Source organism: Bactrocera neohumeralis, chromosome 5, assembly GCF_024586455.1.
Source record: "Bactrocera neohumeralis isolate Rockhampton chromosome 5, APGP_CSIRO_Bneo_wtdbg2-racon-allhic-juicebox.fasta_v2, whole genome shotgun sequence".
Classification (NCBI taxonomy): domain Eukaryota; kingdom Metazoa; phylum Arthropoda; class Insecta; order Diptera; family Tephritidae; genus Bactrocera; species Bactrocera neohumeralis.
In genome coordinates this window covers 70,415,120-70,433,867 of record NC_065922.1, presented here as the reverse complement: position 1 = coordinate 70,433,867, position 18,748 = coordinate 70,415,120, and the positions used below count along the sequence as shown (strand labels likewise).

At 35.7% G+C, this 18,748-nt stretch overlaps 1 protein-coding gene and 1 long non-coding RNA gene across 3 annotated transcripts; one reads left to right on the top strand and one right to left on the bottom strand.

Annotated features, from left to right (window-relative positions):
• Nucleotides 1–2,084: 2,084 nt before the first annotated feature.
• Nucleotides 2,085–8,706, bottom strand: LOC126760235 (uncharacterized). Its single transcript, XR_007667177.1, has 4 exons — nucleotides 8,648–8,706; nucleotides 7,307–7,581; nucleotides 2,542–3,576; nucleotides 2,085–2,483 (listed from the first exon to the last, which is right to left on the bottom strand). It is a non-coding gene; the product is annotated as an uncharacterized LOC126760235 (long non-coding RNA).
• On the top strand, nucleotides 8,574–18,522 carry LOC126760233 (uncharacterized). Of its 2 annotated transcripts, XM_050475713.1 has the most exons (5): nucleotides 8,574–9,319; nucleotides 9,931–11,104; nucleotides 13,367–13,645; nucleotides 13,712–13,880; nucleotides 13,990–18,522. In XM_050475713.1, the coding sequence occupies exons 2-5, from the start codon at nucleotides 10,513–10,515 to the stop codon at nucleotides 17,219–17,221; spliced, it is 4,272 nt and encodes a 1,423-aa protein (XP_050331670.1). In that variant the 5' UTR covers nucleotides 8,574–9,319; nucleotides 9,931–10,512; the 3' UTR covers nucleotides 17,222–18,522. The 2 variants fall into 2 exon arrangements, with proteins under 2 accessions (XP_050331670.1, XP_050331669.1); XM_050475712.1 differs by having other exon boundaries at nucleotides 8,574–11,104.
• The last annotated feature ends 226 nt before the right edge of the window (nucleotides 18,523–18,748 follow it).

The following is an 18,748-nucleotide window of genomic DNA, read 5'->3' as shown; positions in this document are numbered from 1 at the left end:
AACTGCTACCTGCTGCGAAAATCCCCACTAAATCCTTTATTTTGATGTATTTGAGCGCTTGCCACTGTAGGGACTTGTCGTTAGGTGGCGCTTCGTTGACGAAAGGAAGCATGCGCACCTCAAATTTATCGATGACAAATTGTTTGGCGTTTAATAGTGTTGCCAAGTGATGACCTAAAAACGAACTTCAACAAAAAATTGCATGTAAGGATACGGAAATATAGAATATATCGTCACCTGAAATGCAAAATAACGTAACAACATTTTCGGAAATTTACAGTGGCATGAATGAAACACGAAATAAAATGGAACATGAGTGAAACAAAATTTTAATATTGGTTAAAACTAGTTTATATTTGATCGGAGAACCAGAAAATGTTGAACATATGTAATATTATGTAAGTAATTTGAAGTAGTGAAGCGTAATCTGTAAGACATTCAATTTCGAATTTTTTGATGATACGTTATTTTGCATTTCAGGTGACGATATGTATGTATGTATGTATGTACATAGGTAGAAAAATTATATTTATTCTTTTAAAAAGGGTGTGTAGTTATTCAAATAAATTTAATTTAAAAAATATGATTTTTCACATATTAATTATTTGAGATTAATATTTCATAAGTTTCTTTTATATCACATAGAAACATTGAGAGAAAAAAGTAATAGCTGAAAAAAACGTTAGGGTGCTTCAAAATAATTTCCCCTCAATATTGAATCATAATTATTGCTAATTTAATTATTATATTAATTTGAGCATTTAATCTTTAATTCGATGGTAAAGGGTATTTAAAGGGGAAATAATCCAAATAAGATAAAAAAACTTTAAAAAAATCTTAAAAATCTAAACAAACCAATTTTTAGCACCGAACAATTATCACCTATACATACATACATACATACATACATGTGTATGTATGTATATAGTATTTGTTGTTGCTTGTCCTCTTTGCTTACATTCGCATTTTGTTGCTTCGTTTCTTCATTTCTGACTGTATCCAATTCCGACACACAATTTCAATTTGCTTGAACGTTAATCTGCTGCTGACTACTTACATTCACTGCACTGCATATATACATACATATGTATGTGTAAGCTGAGAGGTTTTTTCTGTGTACCGAACCACTTATCCGGTATCTGGTTTTTGGCCGAAGTGGAAATGATGGATTTATAAGCAGCTGTGAGGAATTATATTTGTGTTTGTATGCGCATAAATTTATAAGTTTGTATTTATGTGTTTTTATCGTGATAATTACATATGTGTGTCAAACTAGTTTAGCAATCGATAACTTTTGCTTAAGTCCACTGCAAGCCAACTATCGGTAAATCACCGGTTAAGTACCCAATAACGCTACCAGAAATTTCAGTTGAAGTTTGTACGAGTTTAAAAGGTCAAATTGATAAAACTAACTGCAACTTTCGTGTATGTACGATCGTTTAGCCTTGTATTTCGGTACAAAACGACGAAATAACAAGCAGATAAAAGACAAATAGCTATAAGCAGGAAGTTTTTTTTGCATTTTTAAGAATAATGCTTTATTTTTGAGAAAATATTAATACTTCTTTAAATCATTAGAAAGTAGAGATTTAAATAAAAAAAATATCTACCGACTTTTTTAACACATGAGATATTTTGAAGTGAGAGTTTTCGAATGAAAATTTTGCCCTTTTTCTATTTTTAGTAAATAAAGGTGAAAAATAATATTTTAAGTGAAAAAATTACATTGTGCTTGGAACTTAAATGATAAATTTACATACATATACCAAATTTTATAAAAGAATATTTTTTTTGGAAAAGACAGAAATAAGATGAAAAAAATATTTTTAATAAAAAAATACAAATTTTGAGTTTACGCCTTTTTAAATAAGACGGACACAAAATAGTAAGTTTATCCAAATTTTATGAAATTCAAAAAAAAATATCGTAATAGTTAAAATCGATTATTTTACTTTTTCGCATCAATTTTGAGCTTATGTGAAAAAGCGTTAAGGCAAATATTGTAAATTTTTTTGTTATCTATAACTTAGCCATTTAACTTTTTAAGTAACACATGACATTTTACCTGAAATCGAATTAAACAATTTTTCAAAAAATTTTTCTTTAATTTTTATTAAATTATTTTCCATTTCCAATGAGTTGCATTTCACTCTTATTTTTGTTTTTCACTTTTTCTCATTTTCGAAGGCTTCATCCCCGGTCTAATAAAATAAAGTCACACAATCACTTCTGCTACCTACCAATTCGAAATATTTCTCAATCTGCACCACTGTGCAAAACTACTTTAGCTAGAAACATAAAAACACACACAATCATAATGCATTCATGCTTTGCAAACTGGTTGTAGGGTTTCTCATGCTATTCATATTCCCACTGGTCGCTTGTATCGTGCCGTGTTTCCCGACTTCAGGCGCTTCGCATGCAAGCATATGTTGCACACATGTATAGATATGGAAATTCAACTTTGTCTACACGTACACACCCTGTTTGCGATAACTATCGGTTAGTAGATACTACAAAATAAGACATTGTATGGCTTACATACTCACTTTGCTTGCCTGTTGGGTGATTTTTATCGTGTACTGTGTGTATTGTGTGGCATAGAAAACACAATATGCGCTCTTCTCAGGTATTTACGTCTAAATGTGTATATTCATATAGTGAGCGACTTCTATGTTTGCTATATATCAATTTTTCTCACTCACATTGCATTTACTTGCGGTATATAGTTATTATACACTTATACATATATAAATATTTATGTATATACATATGTGTTGGTATTAGTTCATCTTCATGCGCTCGCTTCGGGCTGGGTTCGTTTCGTTTGAATTCGTGCGCATTCGTCTCAGCCGCACCGCTATCGCATTGCTTGCTTGCTTAAATACATATCGAGGTAAGCAAACGAATTTCTATGAAAACTAATGAACAATTATTCTTGTTTCCGCTTGTTTTCGCCGTCGTTAGTCATTTGAAATGCGTATTAGTCATCGTATGACTTGCCAAATGGTTTGGCACTTAAATAAACATTGTAAAATACCCGCTCATATGTGCATATGTTTCGATTATATCGTTACGCTCTGCATTTCTATCGCGCATACGAACCTCCCGGGCGATTTTAAGCGTGTACAAAAACCACAGTATGAAAAATACATAAGGCACATCGTCTACAGATATACTTATGTACTTATATATACGCATGTCTTTCTAAAGCTATATATACATATGTATGTATGTATGTAAGTATGTACCCACTAACATTTTCCAACTGCGCTGTCGTTGCTTTTCAAGTGTTGGGTAAACGACATTAAGCATGACATTGTGTTTAATTGCATACAATTTGATGTAAGGCTGTATATATTGAGCAAATGTGCGCTATTCTCAAGTGAATACCCATATCCATCGTGTTATCGATTTTAGCTTTAGTTGGGGTTGTGCGCATACTCAAACAAATTTGTAGAAAGTTAGTGCTGAGTAGAATAGTTGACTACATCTGGTGTGCCTGACTGGGGTGTAGAGATGTTGCGCTTGTAAATTGTAGATGCTTACGTCATTGATTCAATTGCGGTCTGTCGTCTGCGAAGAATTGAGTTATAAAATAATATGGTATAATTAAGGACAAAGATGTTAATAAAATATATGTACCTACATACATACATATATATGTAACTATGTACGTATTTGTACTTATGTATATTGATACGAGTATAATCAATAATTGCAATCGATATTCTTGTCTCTTCATTAAGAAATATGTACATATGTAGGTGTATGTATGAACATATATACATACATAAGTATGTACGCGGGAGCTATAAATTGAGTTTTCGATAGTTGCGTACGCTATGAACAAAATATGGAAAAGCTTGTTACTATCAAAAATGATAAATTTAGAGATTCCCGATAGTTTTGCATCTAACAGCAAAATAATTTAGTTTATGACGTTATGAAAAATAAGTATAAAGTTTTCAAATAGTATCAAAAGTGTTAGAAATCTTTATTGCGATAATTACATGCCGTTATTATACACCGAACAAGGTGTATTAAGTTTGCCACGAACTCCGTCTGTCTGTATATACTTATTCGAACTCGTCACTCAGTATTTGAGATATCGATTTGAAATTTTGGACACGTTCCTCCCCAAGAAGCTGCTGTTTGGCCGGCACCACCGATATCGGACTACTATTGTATGTATGTATTTAACTGTCAAACAAACTGATCGACCAAAATTCAGTCCTTTTATGGAAAACTTTATTATTATTATGGTTAAGGTATCTTCACGAATTATTTTTCCTAAATTGTCCGATGCAACGGTCCAATCTGAGCACAAGGTGTTCTTTCAGATCGGACCACTATGACACCTTGTTCAGTGCATATCTGCCTTATAAACTGATCGATCAAAATCTTGATAAAGACATTTTCTACTCTTTTATGCTATAAGAAATGCAACTGTGAATGCTATTATAGCTTAGTTTAATGTTTTTACTTCTTTTGAAGTTTTTTTTTGTTTTGAAAATTCTCACTTTTAGCGATTTTTTTGACTCGGATGCTGATAGCATTTCTGGTCCTGGTACTGTAACAGTCAATGTAAGCACTGTTTTGAAACCCCAGGAGATAAACTGTACACAAAAAATCGTTTAAAACCATTTAAAAAATTTTGGATTCAAAATTGAGGTCAATGTATGGCAAGTTAACGCAGACAAATCTCATACACCGAATATCCATTCGTGAATAGCTACTGAATCGCAACAAAAATGATTCATTTCTGAAGTGGTTGGTTGCTGGTGATGAAAAGCTGGTCCCTTGCGACAACGTCAAACGAAAGAGGACGTGTTCGAATCGTTAAGCCGGCGCAAACGATGGCCTGTCCAGGTATGCAGGCTTTGATAGGTGTCTAATGGGATTGGTAAGGAATCATCTACTATATGCTGCTCCTCGACGGTCTTCGGACCTGTACTGTCCACAATTGGTCCGTCTGTAGGAAGCAATCGCTGTTCCATCGGGACAACGTCACACACATCGCTGCGACTCGCCAGAAGCTCTGGGAGGTGAGATCCTTGTGCATTCACCTTATAGTCCGCACCTGGCAACAAGTGATTACTACCTGTTTTTGTTTATGGCGGTGGATTTTACTTGTGCAAAATTCGCCTCAAGAGAAGTTCTGAAAATTGACTGTCACAGAGTTTTTGCCAATAAAGACGAGGGGTTCTACGAGAGAGACATTATGAGCTTAACTTCAAAATGGCAGCAAGTTATTCAACTAAACTATGCAAACTTCAGCCAAAATCGATTAATTTAAATTGTGCTAAATAAAATTTTCAATTTAAGGCAAAAGCAAGAAAAAACCTTAACTTCGCTACTACCGAAGCTATAATACCGTTCACAAATAAAAATTTAAGTTAAGTAAATAAAAGTTTTCTATATAAAGACTTGAATCCGATCGCTAATTTTTTGGGTCGGTATCGACAATTGCGTCAAAGTTCACACATGTACATACATATGTATATGTATACAGGCAGACGCACATACAGATGGACGGGATTAAAACAACGTAGCTTGCCATGCTGGTCTTTTAAATACATACAATATATTTTCTAGGGTCTATGACGTTCTCTTCTCGATGTTACAAACTTCTTTTCTACCTTAATACACCCTATTAAGGAAATAAAGACAAAGAAAAACATACTTACATACATATATACATACATATGTACATATATGTATAAAGTATTGTTGAATAATTTTTATCGCTTATCTGACTTTTTCTTGACATTTTGTTATGAACTGGAGCTTGAACTTTCCTAAAGCCGAGTCAAATTTAATCTCCTTGGTATGTACATATGTACATAGGTGCGTACATATGAATATATGTACATACATACATATGTATATGTATGTGCATGCATTCAAACATACATATATGTACATGTCAACACAGTTGGCCTGTACCAACAATTTCAAATTCAACGCCTATCAAAAGCGCATTGCATGCATTTCCGTTTCCAACTGTCCACGACATGCCAATACAGGAAATTCACACGCACACCAGGATTTCGTATTCAAAAAAGTTCAATGTAGATTGAGGCAAGCGAAATACTTTGTAAGATTGAAAACGCTAAAAGAGACGAAAAATAACAAAGTGATAACGAACAACTGCCAACAATGTGCAACAAAGCGAAATTCGCCCCACCTAAGGCAACATTTTTAAACAAGTTTTTACCCGCCTGTCACAGCACTATACATACAAACACATCTTTTGATGTGCCGGTAAATTATCCCCCACTTTTCAGACACCGAAATTGGCGCCAATCGGTCAAAAGCGCGAGCAAGTAAACAAAAGCGTAACAAATAAGAAGCAGCAAATAAAAAAAAGCAGCAAAAACATTCGCTGATTGCTGTCAACCCAATAAAAAGTGTTTGGATTTTGCACAGCGTGTGGCGGCGGGTCAGGTGCTGCTACTGCTGTGTTTTGTTTTGATTGTGGATTTTAGGTGAATTTCTTGACGATTTCGCGCCACCACCACAGAAGGAAAAATAATGAACACCACGAAAATAGAAAAAAAACTCAGGCGCATTTGCGGAGCAATGAAAATCAGCTGTGCGGCGCAACCTTTGTTTTGGTTGAGGTTTGCTTTGCTACGCTTTTTATTTTTGTTGTTGCGCCGTGTACATTAACATATGGAAACATAAATAGACGCATCAAATATTAAGAAGCGCGCTGATAACAACACTAATATGCATAATTTACACGGCGAAGTGGATATAGCGACCGGCGTTTGTGGCGCGCATTAGGCGAAATGAGATAAGCGCATTTTTGACCTTAAAGTACTGTTAGTTTAACAATTTCAAGCTTTAATTATATATTGATTTTTTTTAAATTTGATTTTACCTTATTTTTATACATATGTATGTATGTATGTATATAATTTTAGCTTTTACGACAAAACTTGATAATCAAAGAGAGTCTAACGGCTATTCAATGTGAAGACTACGGTAATTATTATTTTTTAATTAATTTTTATTTAAATAGACTTTAAAAAGCAGAAAACGGCATGTGAAATCAAGACTTCGAGTACTATTTTTTTTTCAATTCAAAATTGTGTGGACTTTAATCTAATAATATTTCAAGCAATATGATACCTAAAACTATATTTTGAAAGAAATTGCGCTTTTTTTGTATAATAAGCACTACATACAATACATTGTACATATTATTATATGGATGTATGTATGTACATATGTATGTACTTACGAGCATAAATATTTTTAAATTTTTTTTTTTATTTTTTACGTTTTTTTCCATTACCTTCCAACACATCGACCGCTAGCAAGTGCAATCGAAATTTCATACAACAAATTATGCATTATGCAATTCAGATTTATTTGTCAAAACACAGCATTTTCTGCAATTTGCCGGTATTTTTAACCACAAATTCAGCACAGCATTTGATTATGCTGCCCACCACTAAATCCCCCATAGCTGCCGCCAGAGCAGCCCGTTTGGCTCTCACGTTCACTTGCATTATGTCGAATCGCTGTCAATTGTCAAGTGTAAACGAAAACTGCAGTCAAAGGTAACAACTACACAACAACATAAATAAAAAAATAGAAAGCAAAGGAAATGAAATTGAGAATAAAAATTAAAATCAACGCACAGTGTGCATTAAACCGCACAATGCCTGTTCAATCAAGCAGCAGCAATAAAATTCAAATGCGCTAATGCAGTTGGCGTTTTCAATGCTACACAGTGTGCAAGCGATTCTATTTGTTTCAACTAAAAGCAATTTGATGAGCGTTAGTAACAAAAATAGCTTAACACTTTAATATATTTCTTACAACTTGTAAGCTACATATCTTTCAGTAAAACAACTTTAAATTGGAGTATTGATTAACACCTAAATGCTGTTAAGGTCAAGCAAGCATATCGTTCTATAAATTTGTATGTTACGTTTACGCTACTTACATAAACGCGAACGTGAAATATTTTGCTCTATGTTTTCGTAAAAATAATCTATGATTATGTTTTTATATTTTATTTTCTTAAAAATAATGTATGATTAAGTATTTTATAATTATATAAAATACCTGCCTTTTAATTATCTTATCGAAATACAATGTGTCTATATACAATTTTTTCCTAACAGTTGTGCCCACAGTACAATTACAAGCACACAGTCTGAAATCAAATTGCCCGCTTGCCATGAACAAAGTGAAAAAAAACTCCTCAGATATAAAGTAAAAACAATATACAACAAAAATATTACAAACGCAGCCATAAGAACAACTAAAATACATACATTTGTATGTAGATGAAGCAACACTGTGAGTTTCATAGTGGTGAAACCACACTGCGAAGGAGCACACAAAAAGGGGAAGCAAAAATAAACGAGTAAGCAAGAAATGGGGGAAAATAAGCAGCGCATATAGGGTGTCATCATATTAATATATATATAATCATAAATATATATATACATACATATGTATATCTTGAGTGTATATACTGACAAAGTATTTTGCCTGAATATAAATTTAATATCAACATTTGTGCAAAAATACAACTACCCGAAACTCTTATTTTTTGCTTAGCTATTATCTATAATCTACACTATCACGAACAATTTTCATAAGTGCAGTTATGGCTGCTCACCCTGTAGCACGTAATCTGGAAATAATACGAGCTAAAATGTATATAGCACACAAGCAAGCATTGAAGCAGACTGGCGACAGGCAAGCAATCGACAACGGGTATCGCAGATAGCTTTGTGCAAACGAGCGCTGTATGGGGTAGCAAAGTAGTGTAAATTGAATGAGTGTGAGCGAGCGCGCAATATGAAACTTTAGTATTGCAAATGGATAGTGGAAAGTATGGAGGAGACGAAGCGATACGATAGCCTTTGCCAAATGAGTGACGATAGTTGCAGTAGAAGGTTGTAAAATGACATTTCAACCGTTTCGGTGATCAAAGAAAATTGATTAACGCGCCAAAAGTAGCAAAAAATATAATTGAAGTGCAAAGAAATGTCAGTAGCAAGTGCAACACTGCACCCAAGTGTCAAATTTGAAGCTAAAACCAATTAGACTAAAAAGTACAAATTAATTTAGAAAGGCAAAAAAATTATTTTATAAATACATATTTAAAAGTGTAGAGAAATCCAAGAGAAACATTTGTATAAAAATATCTATACAATAGAGAATATATTGTATGAAAAAGAGAAATCCAAATACATCTACAACGAATAAAACGAACATTTCATATACGACAAGCGTATATAAGCGTTCGGAATTCAGTGGAAGTGGCATGTGAAATATAGAAAAACAGGTACAAGGCAAACGATAGCAACAACAAAAGCGAACTGTAATAACACAGGGTTGTATGTGTGCACATAATAAAATAACACAGCCCAACACAGTTCACCACACCACAGGTAGTAGTGGTAGACAGAGAGAGTAAAGTCTATATACAATATTTACGTTATATGTGTGCGTCATCTCGCTTTGGCCTTGTTTGACAGTTCGTTATTTGACTTGGGCACAGTCGTCTCTGTGCAATAATGCTATCTAGCTGTGGCGAATTAAGTGTAGATTTTAAATTTGTAAGGAGCTGTTTGTGAAAAGTTGACAACGTTGTTAAATGTTTTTAACTCGATATAAAACAATTTAAAAAGTTTGAGAAATGTACCCAAGCAACCAGTGTGGTTCAAAATAATCGCCCATATAAGTAAACTTGAAACCGTTTTCAAATGCTAGCACCACTCCTGCACATAACGCTCCAGAGGTGGTAAATATATGAGAAGTTTTTAGTTTGTGTAGAGCAATCGTTTAATTTAACCAACGCGAAAAGTGACGAAAGAAATATTCTTTCCTACGATTTGATTGTCAAAATCAATACAAACGGAAATAAAATTTTATAATTGAACAAAATTTCTCTAGACGTGTAAAAAATTAATTTCATATAAAGACAAGAGGCAACCAACAACAACGAAAGCAAAGGAGTGACAACGAATAAAGGGAAGTGTCAAAGCAAAAAAAAACTAAAGTAAATAACAGAAGGAAAATAAGCAAAACTGAAAACAGACAGAAAGTTGTGAAAATAGTGCTGTAAATAAATACTTTGCTCTGGTGAAAAAGCAGACATTGCGATTAAATTGTACGAAGAAAAACTGTAAAGCAGAATAAAAAAGCAAATTTATACAGTCACATAAATACATGCTCTATGCAATATATCAGTTGTGTAGTATTGCCCATCTCTTTCTCTCCAATTGCAACAGCGGATGATGTGCCTGCGCTCCAGCTGTCATGTATTAAATACAGCAATAAATTACATACGAACGGAAACCCTGACGGCAGTGGCTGCAACAACTGACGAGTGCAAATGTCAAGCTGGTTTTATATCAAACGAAATAGCAACAAGAATAACATAACAAACTTCTCTAAAGCAAACCATAACAACACTTTACTACAAAAAATTAGTTGCAGCAACCCCAAAACAATAAAAAATTAACAAATGACAAAATGTTGCAACAAGAGCATCGCCAAATAAACCATGGCAAAAGTATGCATCATCTAACATTCCCCACAAATTACAAACAAACAATGAACAATTTGATCAAAGCTAAAAACAATTCGACAACATTAACTCCAGTCAGCACAACAATACTTGACTCAAGTAACCGCAATCAGGAGCAACTGCAACAAACAGCGCACACAAGCGTAAATTACACAGATAATACGATGGGTTCAACTGCCACAGTAGCAAAACCACCTACACAGAGTGTTGGCAATTACGGTGGCAACAACTCATCACCTTCAACAATGGGTGTCAATTTACGCGTCACTGGCCAATGCAGCCAGGGTGGACGTAAATATATGGAAGATTACTTCTCGGTTGCCTATCAACAGTCTGAGAATGCCAAGGATCTTGAATATGCATTTATTGGCATTTACGATGGTCATGGTGGCGCCGAGGCAGCTACATTTGCCAAAGAGCATCTAATGATGCAGATTATCAATCAGAAGGCTTTCTGGTCTGAATCGGATCATGACGTATTACGAGCAATACGCGAAGGATATATTGCCACACACTATGCGATGTGGCGAGATCAAGGTACTTAAACCAAACTATTTTACATGTAGTTGGTCATTTACTGATGTAGGATATTTGATTAATTTGATTGATTTTAAGATTTTGGGAAACACTAACTTAAATTTCTATAAAGAATTATGAGTTTTCACTTGATGAAGGTAATTCAAGTTTGAAAATATTGTTAAATAAATAAATGGCCCTTAGTTTATAAATTAATTTCCTTGTTATACCAACAATAGGATATACTAATTTGTCATACCCAAAAGAAAACGTTAGAAACCATATAAACTGTATTTTTAAATGATTAATGTGACGAGCCGAGTCGGTTTTGCTATGTCTGTCTGAATATACGCGACTACAGTGCGTTTTGAGATATCGATCTGAAATTTTGCACACGCTCTTTTTTCCACAAGAAACTGCTCATTTGTCGGAGCCATCCATAGCGTGTCATTCATATACATATCTAAACTGACCGATCAAGATTAAGTTCTTGTACGGAACCTTTCTTATATGCGAATAATATTACAGCCTAGATGTAATGAAGTTAGCGTTTTTTTCTTTTTTCGTTTCATTATAAGAATATGTACCCACAAAAATATTATTAAATGCATTTAGTGAAGTAACAATTCACGAAATACATATGTATTTTTTATTTTGTTCATTGCCTCACAACCGTTATGTGAATTTCACCACTTATCTGTTCCGTACTTATAGCAAATAACCTTAATTCGTAGCGATTTAAATATAAGTTTTCCCCTATCGTTTACTTAAGACACATACTGTGCACGAAGGAAAAGTGTACTAGGCACGACGAAATCCACAGTGGAATATTCCACACACAAACTGAAAGCACAGAAAATGTATAGAAACGAGTAACTGAAAAAGTGAGGTATATAAAATGTTCAGTGTAGAAGTAGCATGACAACACTGTCATATAGTCAAGAGAAATGGGAGCGACTCGTATGTGGATACAAGTTTTTGTTGTATGTGTGTTTGCGATGAAGGCATTTAGCTGTGGTGACTTCACTTACATATATAAATTGTATTTTGTTGTTGCCCTTGCAATGTGTCAAAATGAGTAAAATGGTGGTGTGTTTTATTATATATAAATAGTACTGTTGTATATATACGCTGTGTGAGGTATTTTGAAATGGTGGGATGATGGTACAGTGTTGCCTAGTAGAGGTATAAATGAGTGGTGGTTTATTATAGTAGGCGGTAGATGTAGTGGTGTGTGGGTAGTAAATAGCATAATATAATACCAGAGTGAAATCTTTTGAAGTAAATTTTGTATTGCAATCGATTTAATCTCTTTAGAGAATATGTAACGAACTTTCTTTATTATATTCATAAATGTTGAAGATTTTTTATAGGCTCTTTTTATTTATTGTTTATACGTTCTTATTTTATATTCAACCTTTTTTGCAATTTGCATTTTTATATAATTCAATTAGTTTTTACTCCTTCGCCTTCAAATTTTACGTTTCGTGTGGCTTAAACATTCTTATGCACTCTTCGTTTATCTAGAACTCATAACTATTTTAAATGTTAAATGTTTGTTAAACTAATCAAATGTACAACCTAAACTCATAAATGAAGCATAAATGTACATACGTACATAAGTTATAAGAAAACGTTAATTGAATTTTCAATTTGTGTTGTAAGTTTTCCCAATCGTTTCCAGATGCAACTCTGTGTGCTATAATTCACCTTTTCCTCCGCTGTTCAAATTTACTGTAAATCCGCCATTTACCCGTGGCCTTAATATATACCCCACTCTGTGGTGTTAATTAGATTACTCACCTTTCAAATAAACACCGTGTTTATCAAGCAGATGTTGACATTTGTAATCCCACTAAAATTTTCATGTTTTCTTTACATACATTTACATTTTGAAAATTGTATCATGCTATTTGTCACGCTCGCTCACTCTGCATTTTTGATTATAATCTGAAGGTTTCTTTCGAATTAGTCTTTACAAATCAATGCTACTCCTGCAAATAGTAAAACACTTGTACTTTGACTTTTTTTGATGTTAACGCGGATGTAAACATAAACATACCACTTGTGTTATGGAATGTAAAGGTGTGAGTGGGGATGGAGATGTAGATTTGTTTTCTTTTAATTTTTGTTTTGTTTACTTATTCGTTATGCCTTTAGCAAAAATTAAAATTAATATTGTATTAGAAGTTTAACTTAAACATGCAAGTGCTTTATAATATACTATATTAAATAAGCACTTATTTTCAATATTTATGTTTTTATCTTTTTGGGTTTTTGCAGAAAATTGGCCCAAAACAGCAAATGGCTTGTTGAGCACAGCCGGCACTACCGCCACCATCGCCTTTATACGTCGTGAGAAGATATATATTGGCCATGTTGGTGATTCGGGTATTGTGCTCGGCTATCAGAATGAGGGTGAGAAATATTGGCGTGCCCGACAGTTGACGGTTGATCATAAGCCTGAATCGACGGAGGAACGAGCACGTATACAACGCTCTGGGGGCAAAGTGGTAGTCAAATCCGGTGTGCCACGTGTCGTTTGGAATAGACCGCGTAATGGTAAGCTTGAATACAATATAAAAGAAATCGTGTGAATTATAATTCTAAATAATATTTTTTATATAGCGGGACATAGAGGTCCAATCCGTTGCAACACACCCGTCGATGAAGTACCATTTTTGGCTGTGGCGCGTAGTCTGGGCGATTTGTGGAGTTATAATTCCAAACGAAATGTGTTTGTGGTTAGTCCAGATCCAGATGTACAAGTGATCAAAATAAATCCAAAGACTTTTAGGTAGGTTGGTCGTAACATTAATTAATGCTATACAGCTCTGTGTAATTTTTTTTGGATAAACTACTTTTGTGCATATTAGTTTATCACTAACATTCTTTTACGTTTGCAGATGCTTAATTTTCGGCACAGACGGTCTGTGGAATGTTGTCACACCGCAAGAGGCGGTCGACAGCGTACACGAAAGAGAATGTATTAATGAGCGTCTACAAGCATATACAAATGCCGATAATGGTAATAACGAATGGACGAATCCCAGTAAAAGTTTAGTAGAGCGAGCTTTGAAAACGTGGTCATCGAAAAAGATGCGCGCTGATAACACTTCCGTAGTCACTGTCATACTGTATCCATCTGCCAATGACACAACAAATACTAACTGCGTGGCACCCAACACGCTCTCCTACAATAACTTGCCAAAAGATAGTTGTGGACTAGAATATACGGAGGTATGCGCTGAAGTGCCCGCATCCGAAAGTTATGGTATTTCGTACGAAGAAATCGCAGAAAAGCACACAATGCCTGAAGCCTTCCGCAATTTCGATTATTTGATCGATGAAGAAGCTATTAATGCATCACTGCAAATGCAGCATGAAGAGAATTGTGAGCGTAAATATTGTAGTGAAGAAATGTCCTATTGGAATAACTGGAGTTGGGAGGAGCATCAATCGGATTGTGCTGGTGATTATAATCACCATGTGTCGACTTTGGCCACAAATAGTGATGTTAGCATTTGTAGCAAAGCCATAGCAAGTCACAACACGTTGTGCAATACTAATGGTACTATAACAGGTGATAGCGATGAAAATGCCGTGGATGGCGTACACACGTGTGCAGTTAATGATAATGCAGAATGTGAAACAGCTGTTTTGAAATACGCACATTACAGTGCTGACGCGTCAAATGCGTCGAGTGATGTTAGCAATGAATTGGGCAATGCGGGTTTTATGACATTCGCTGAATCGTATAATTCATTTTTGAATGAACATATGTCCCATGATAGCACCAACAGCTCAAATTCCAATTCGAATTGTCAAATTATTAGCGGTACGAGTGAGATATTACAAGAACAACAGTTGTATCAACAGCAATGCATGTCCGAGGAGGAAGGTTATTCACTAACCAAGCTGGAAACACGTCGTGAGCAACAGCGTTGCACCAGTGGTGTACAAACCTTTAAAATTTTCCAAACACTTGACACAAGCGGCACCAGCTACGTGCCGCAACGCGTAGAACAACAAGAAAACAACTTGCAGCGTGTGGTTGAGCAAACGTCACGAGATAATGCAAACTTGCAGCTTCACACAACTGCCACAGCGCAACTTACAGTTGAAGAAACTAGGGAACTGGAGGCTGCGCTCACCTGGGAACCATCGGAATGTGCGCCATTGGCTACAACAATCGATCAGTATCTCACTTATCCAGCTGAACATCAAAAGCCTTTGGAGCTAAATTCGCTGCTGCAGCAAGAACGCGAGGAAGAGCAGCAAGTCGCTTATGAAAGACTTGAAATGCAGCGACGCCTCGCACAAACAAATGTGATTAAGGTAGCGACAGTGCACGCTGAACGCACCGACAGTAAAGTTGAAGCTGAACAGACTGTCACGTTACCTATTGAAGAAGTTGAGGATGTGTTGGTCGAGGAGTATATCGAGGAAGACGAAGTCGAAAATGATGACTTACAACTAACGAAAGCTTCAAATACGGTACAAAAAGACGCAAGAGTACAAATTAACGAAATCTCGTCCAGCATGTCAGAACATACGAATTGCGATAGCAGCAGCAGCAGTAGTGATAATGAAATGTTAGCGCCTACTTCTGCAATGCCAAGCCAAAAAACACAAATTATTGAGAAAATCGAAAAGATTGAAATACTGCCACAGAAATTGCCAACAAAATTGGAGCGTTTGTCCAGTCATACGCTACTGACGACACAGAAAACACCACGCCACACACAGTACAAAAAGGCTACAGGCACCGCAGCAGTTGTTTGTACAGCGTCAACACCGGCGGCAAGCCATAAGCCAAGTGAAAAGGTAAAAGTTACATCGTACGACTTTACCTCACGTCCACCCAAAGCGTGTCCAGCGCGCACCTCGCTCAAACGCTCGCAGACGCAATTTCCCAATATACCAAACGAGAATGCACGCGCAGCAAGTGAGTCGACATCATCGCATACGCTCAGCAAACGCCGGCGTTATGACGCCTACAACGACTATGTGCTGGGTGCGGTTAGCAGTACGAGCAATAAAACTATCATGGACGTCGATAACACAAACAGCACTAGCAACAACTGTCGCAATCGACGCTGTAACACCAACGCGTCCATGGTGCATTCCAGTAGTACCAACTGTGGCACTATCACCTTGGAGAAACGCCAACTGCGCAGCAATAGCGGCATTGTGGACTACTCCAAGCGTACCTTACGCACACGCAATTCGCTCAGCAAAGACCTAAAAGCAAAAGCATCACTAACATCAACAATGCGTCGTGTGACCTCGCAATTCTTGCACGAGACCGCCGTCAGTCTAATGAGCAGCAGCTCTGCGCTAGCGCAACAGCGCCAACAACAACGCAGCGTGAATGGGGGCGCTAGCAGTGGCATGGCGTTGAACAGAAGCGGCAGCGGCACGAACAACCATAGTTGCAGTAGCAGCAGCAGCGTTGGACGACGAGCGCGTGCGGAAAAACTCTTAACGACGAGCTCGGACAATTTGGAGGCTGCCTTCTCGCACGTCATCAATTTGCGTTCGCGCAAAGTGGCACATTTCGCTGTGGCTGCAGCAGCAGCGGCGGCCGCTGTCAATCACACACAAACGACGCGACGCGCAAAAGGCATTGTCGGCAGTAGTCCACTGGTCACCACATCGGCGTCCACAGTGCTGCGCCGCGAACGGCACAATTTGCGCAGTTTGAGTACGCGCAACGCTGCTAGTCCGCCCGGTCTGATGTCTGCCAACGGGCAGCACGATTATGCTTATGGCAAGACCCAAACGCGCAGCGGTTTGCATGCAACCGGCATGTGCGCATACAGCTTAACGTCCAACGCGGCGCCCACTTCTAAATTGCTCAATGGCACAGCGGGTGTGAATGTGGCGACACGGCCACGTACACACGCGCTGCTCCTGGCAAAGCAGTCGGTGGGCGCTGGTGGTGGCGGTGCTGTTTCAGCGAGCGGTATGTTGGGCGTACGTGGCGGCAGCAGCGCCACAACCGCGTTGGCAACGCCCACCTCGTACGGCAAGCGCACGACAGCGTTGCGCAGTGGGGCGGTGGGAAGCGGCAGTGCAAGCACGATTATGCTGACGCGTAGTGGCGGACGCAATGGTAGAAGACTGAATCGTTAAATGTTGTGAGCGGAAGCACCACCATTCGGTATGTGCGGCGCGGCGACTGCGCGCGGTGATTGTGAAGTTATTAGTACAAAAATGCCTGAGAGCAGGCTAGACGCTTTTACTTGTTCAGATTTGCAAATTTAACAAAAAAAAAAAACCAAAAACAATAAGTAAACAATGTTGACATTGCAATATTTGTTCGTGGTGCAAACCGCCACTATGACACAAAATTGTGGAAAGAAAAATTATTTTTTCTGTAAATCAAATTGTTTTGTTGGTTTCCTCTATTTCTAATTTTTTATACCGCAAATTTTTCGCTTACTTGAAACTTATATAAAAACGTTCTGAAAAAAGCAAAAATGTAAAGCAAATGCAATATTTATTAGTAATCATATGTTTATATAGTAGGTCTATGCATTATTGGCCTAAATTTTTATGGTTCGAAATAAAGCAATGGAAAATCGTAAAAGTGCGCATTAATTGCAACTGCAAACCCTGTGTGTAACGGTGAAATTGTCTCTTGTGTGCAGTTGAAAAAACATGTAAAATAAAAAATTATGAACTTTCCTTTCACCGCTCTGATTTCCACATAAATCAAAAGTATTTGTATTAGGCGTTAAGCTTTAATTAAAACATAAAACATTAACTAGTGTTTATACTATGAAATAAATTGTAAAAGATGCTACTAGTGTTTAATTAGCATTAATTATAGGCATTAAATTTAGTTCTTTATATTCGCATAATACATACACACACATGTACATACATATATATATAGTACATATAATTTAGATAACAAAAGATATTTGTTCGTAAGCGCGCCATTGACATAAAATTTAGCATTATTTTAAATAGTCGTAATATTTATTAAAATATAATTAGAACGCATTATAAATTTGTTGGAATAATGCAAAAACAGAAATGAACAAAAATTAAGCGTTTAGGCCAACTGAAACTCAAACAACTTAGATTTACGTACATACAAACACACATACACACATACATTTCTTTTTGCATTAGTTTAGTTTTTATTTCAACGTAATTTCATTTGCGTTATAGAAAGTATGTACCTTTTTAACTGCTAGTATTTTGAAAACTTCTATTTTGAATTCTATATTATTATTTTGTTGAAAAAATTTATTTATTTGGTACTACCCCTATTTCTAGTAAACACGTTGTTTTCACACACTTATAATACAATTTGAATTATTTTTCATTTTCATATTGTATTTATAAATTTTGTTTTATTTAATTGATTGGCTTCAAAATTCAAAATTAAATAAATAAAAGAGCCTAAGGGCCGAAAAATTAAACTTGAATTCTATAATTTTACATATATTTTTTTAAAACATATTTTTTTAATATGTATGTACATACATATATATTTTTTTAATATATATTTTTTAATATATATTTTTTAATATATATTTTTTTAATATATATTTTTTTATATTTTTATTATATATTTTTTTTTTTATTATATTTTTTGTATTATATTTTTTTTTAATATTTTTTTTTTATTATATTTTTTTAAATACA